Source organism: Myotis brandtii, unplaced genomic scaffold (assembly GCF_000412655.1).
Source record: "Myotis brandtii unplaced genomic scaffold, ASM41265v1 scaffold493, whole genome shotgun sequence".
NCBI lineage: Eukaryota > Metazoa > Chordata > Mammalia > Chiroptera > Vespertilionidae > Myotis > Myotis brandtii.
This window is the reverse complement of record NW_005368827.1, coordinates 909,026-912,600: the sequence shown is the minus strand read 5'-3', so window position 1 is coordinate 912,600 and position 3,575 is coordinate 909,026. Positions and strand designations below refer to the sequence as shown.

Here is a 3,575-nt window from a genome sequence, read left to right as displayed (position 1 = left end):
CACCAGCCCCGCCCCTTCCGCCATTGGCCATCAAGTGATCAGAGCCTGCCAGCTGGGAAAAGGGACCAGAGGTGGTCAATGAGCCTCATAGTGATTGGTCCAGCGGTCTTTCTGCCATTAGGGTCAATTTGCATATTACCCTTTTATTATATAGAATAGAGGCCTGGTGGATGGGTAGGGGCCAGCTGGAGTGGGGCGTCACTGCTGGGGGGTCATGGGCAGTTTGCAGGCCAGCCATGCCCTGGCTTTGTTATGAAGGACATCCGGAAGACATCCAGTCTATCCGGTCTAATTAGCATATTACCCTTTTATTAGTATAGATTATCTGATATCAGTGTGTTTGAATAAGCCCCAGAGCTATTTACACACTTATATTTTACTTTCTAGCGCTTTTGTCTATCACATATGCTATCACATATCTCACTGGAAGAACAGTGAATTATGTTCAACAAAGTAGCCTCCTTTTAGGGAAGGGGCATTTTAATTTCACATTAGAAACAACCAGCTTTAAAAATGTGATTGGCTTTTATTTCTTTGAAGATTTCTTTTGGAAATACACTTACCACAAAAATGTGCTCTGTAGGAATTTGACAAACTAGCTGATAACAGGATAAATCATTTTTAGTTTACAGAACAAAACAAAAGCTTCATTACTTTGCTGTTATTATTTAATATGTCAAAAATAAACTGTAATTTTTAGTTAGCTATGTGCATATAAGTCCAGATATTGTTTGATAAAATGAGCCAAGTGGGAAAACTTCCATTTCCTTCTGATGACATATCAAATATGCCCTTATCTCTAAATACATTAAAGATGAAGGAGTAAAGCCTTCCAACTGTGTTTTTTCAAATATCTTTAGCACTAATAGAAAAATTTAAATTATGATGTTTACTTTGCAGGAGCCAATGAGAAAGAAATAGTCCTAATGAATGCTTTGACTGTTAATTTGCATCTTCTACTGGTAAGTTTCTTCTCCCATCAAGGTTTCGTAAACATTCATTTACAGAACCTGACATTTTTCTATCTTTAATTCATGAGCATCTGGTGATTTAGTTACTTAAAAATAAGCCGTGAGGCTATTTTCATTTTTAGCAGGAAATGCTGGACCCTGGTAAGCTTCTTCATACTTATAGTTGACTCTTGCAAAGAGCTCTTTTCTCAGAACATAAGGAATAAGAGTCACAGTGGGTGAAAAGCAAAACCGCTTGCAAGCACACAAAACCATGATATACAAATGCGAGCAAACACTGAGCTTTATAGAAAGACAGTTTTTCAATATGCTGGACTTCAGCAGGGGGGATTATGGATCAGTATGGTTTTGTAGATTAATTTTTGGAAATAGGTTAAAAAAGAATGTGAAAATAAAACTAAATTGGAGAAAAGGGACCTAGTACCTGAAATGAGTTACTGTGTTTAAGGTGCTTCTTTTTTGTTAATCCTCACCCAAGGATATTTTTCCATTGATTTTTGTAGAAGAGTGGAAAGGAAGGGAGAAACAGAGAGAGAAAAAAACATCGATGTGAGAGAGACACATCGATTGGTTGCCTCCTGCACTCACCCAACCAGGGCTGGGAATCAAGCCTATAATCGAACCTACAACCCTGGTACATGTCCTTGACTGGAATCGAACCCAGGATTCTTCAGTCCGCGGGCAGACACTCTATGTACTCTATCCATTGAGCCAAACCGAAGTATTTAATAAATGTTAAATACATTCTTGATTTGAAATATGATGTCTATAGTACTTGCTTGATGCTTTGTAAATGTTTTTCATTTTTAAGTAAGTTTTTGTAATCATGTCTACATGACTAAGATGCACAATGAAGTCATTAATATTTTATTTTAGTAAAATGGAGACATGATAATTAAATATGACTGAAGGAACATGCTTATGGAGTATGCTAAGTATCATAATAAAAAGCATAGTTTTAAGTTCAGACATCCCTGGATTGACTTCCAGCTAAGATACTTAATGCCTGTTTGAATTTGGATGTTTTTTGAGGTGATTAAATCTTAATTTTCTCCTTTGCAAAAATGAGAATAATAATAGTTACCTTGTAGGAATTCATGAGTATGAAATGTGATACTATGGAAAATTGCTTTAGCACCCATGCCAATGATCAACACGTAATTAACAGTAGCGATCATTTTCATTGCTATTATTGTCAGCCTCATTCTCCATGAACTATGGGTCAAACAAAAACAGGGCCCCAGTGAATGAGTGAGCCATTTCTCCCTGGTGCCCCTGGGAATGTGAAATGTTTCACGTTAGGGCTAAAGGACTTTTGAATTGGACCTAAAATAAAATCCCATAATATAGTAAAGCAGTGCAAATATTATGTACTAGAAACCAAATCACCGGAGGAAGATAAACCAATATAAATAAGACTGATATTTCAGTCTCACAATAGAGAAATTACCATTAAATGCATTAGGAAGATAATTTTTCAATTAAAGTTTAAATAAAGTCTGAGGATTTATACTTTCTGATTCACATTTTCTCCTGAATTTGCCAGTCTCTTCTTTCTCTTTATAATTCATTGGAAATGAGGCTAATTGGAAAGGTACCTTCGACAGACACCTACATGTGTAATTAATTAATGCCTTTTAAATGCTGGAGATTATAAAATGAAAGTGTAGTATAAACTAACCAAATGTGTAATTGTGCATTAATGCTTTTCTCAATAAATCCATTTCATTGCAGTTATCATTTTTTAAGCCGACACCAAAACGGTACAAAATTCTTCTTGAAGCCAAAGCCTTCCCTTCAGATCATGTGAGATTCTTCAAATTATATTTATATTCTGTCTATTCTTCCTAGAGACGCATATCATTTGCCTGACTTGAATGTTTATTCCCTAGTCTTTTTCTAAGTAAACTTAGAATAAAAAGATCTGTCAAATGCTTTTGATTTAGGCATTTTAAAAAATAAATTGTAGCTTTATTTCTTTTGTTCAAGTAAAACATGTGCTAGGGGAGGAAAGAATTGAACAGGAACATTGATTTATTAGTCTTTTCAAACAGCATTCAACAAACTGCTGGTCTAAATCAAGTGCCGTTATAAATGTTTTGTTAATTCTTGTTGCTCTTTTATTTTATAAAATTATACTGATATATATCCTAGTGCTTAATCCTTTGGCTACACAGAATAGTAATATAAAATTTTATTTGTCCATTTTTAAAGCATGCTAGCAAGTATTGAAAAAATTTTTATTAGAGATTTTTTAAAAATTTTCCTGTGATTCACTAAAAAAGGCATGCTACTTTATCAGCAATTCCGTTGATAAGAAGTTAGATTGTTACAGACACAGACACACATAAAAGTATATTGCTCATTTCAGTTTTAGTCATAGAGAAACTCAAGTTTCGTCCTTATATTATCACTGTTAACTATTCTAGTCCACATCTTGTAACTTTAAATCCTTTAATTATGTCTACATTAATAGCATTACCATACTAAAAAGGATCAAAACCTTAATTAATAGCTTGAAAAAATTCAGGGTCACTATTACTGCAACCCATTCAGATCTAGTATCTCACTGAAAAGAACTTTTTAATGTATGTATGTATATAT

At 34.2% G+C, this 3,575-nt stretch overlaps 1 protein-coding gene across 1 annotated transcript in view; it reads left to right on the top strand.

The window, feature by feature from the left end:
* KYNU (kynureninase) overlaps positions 1 to 3,575 on the top strand; it is a 104,794-nt gene that overhangs the window by 40,726 nt on the left and 60,493 nt on the right. The window contains exons 5-6 of the mRNA XM_005876639.2: positions 901 to 962; positions 2,706 to 2,777. Coding sequence (XP_005876701.1) covers positions 901 to 962; positions 2,706 to 2,777 — 134 coding nt within the window. The remainder of the gene's footprint in view (positions 1 to 900; positions 963 to 2,705; positions 2,778 to 3,575) is intronic.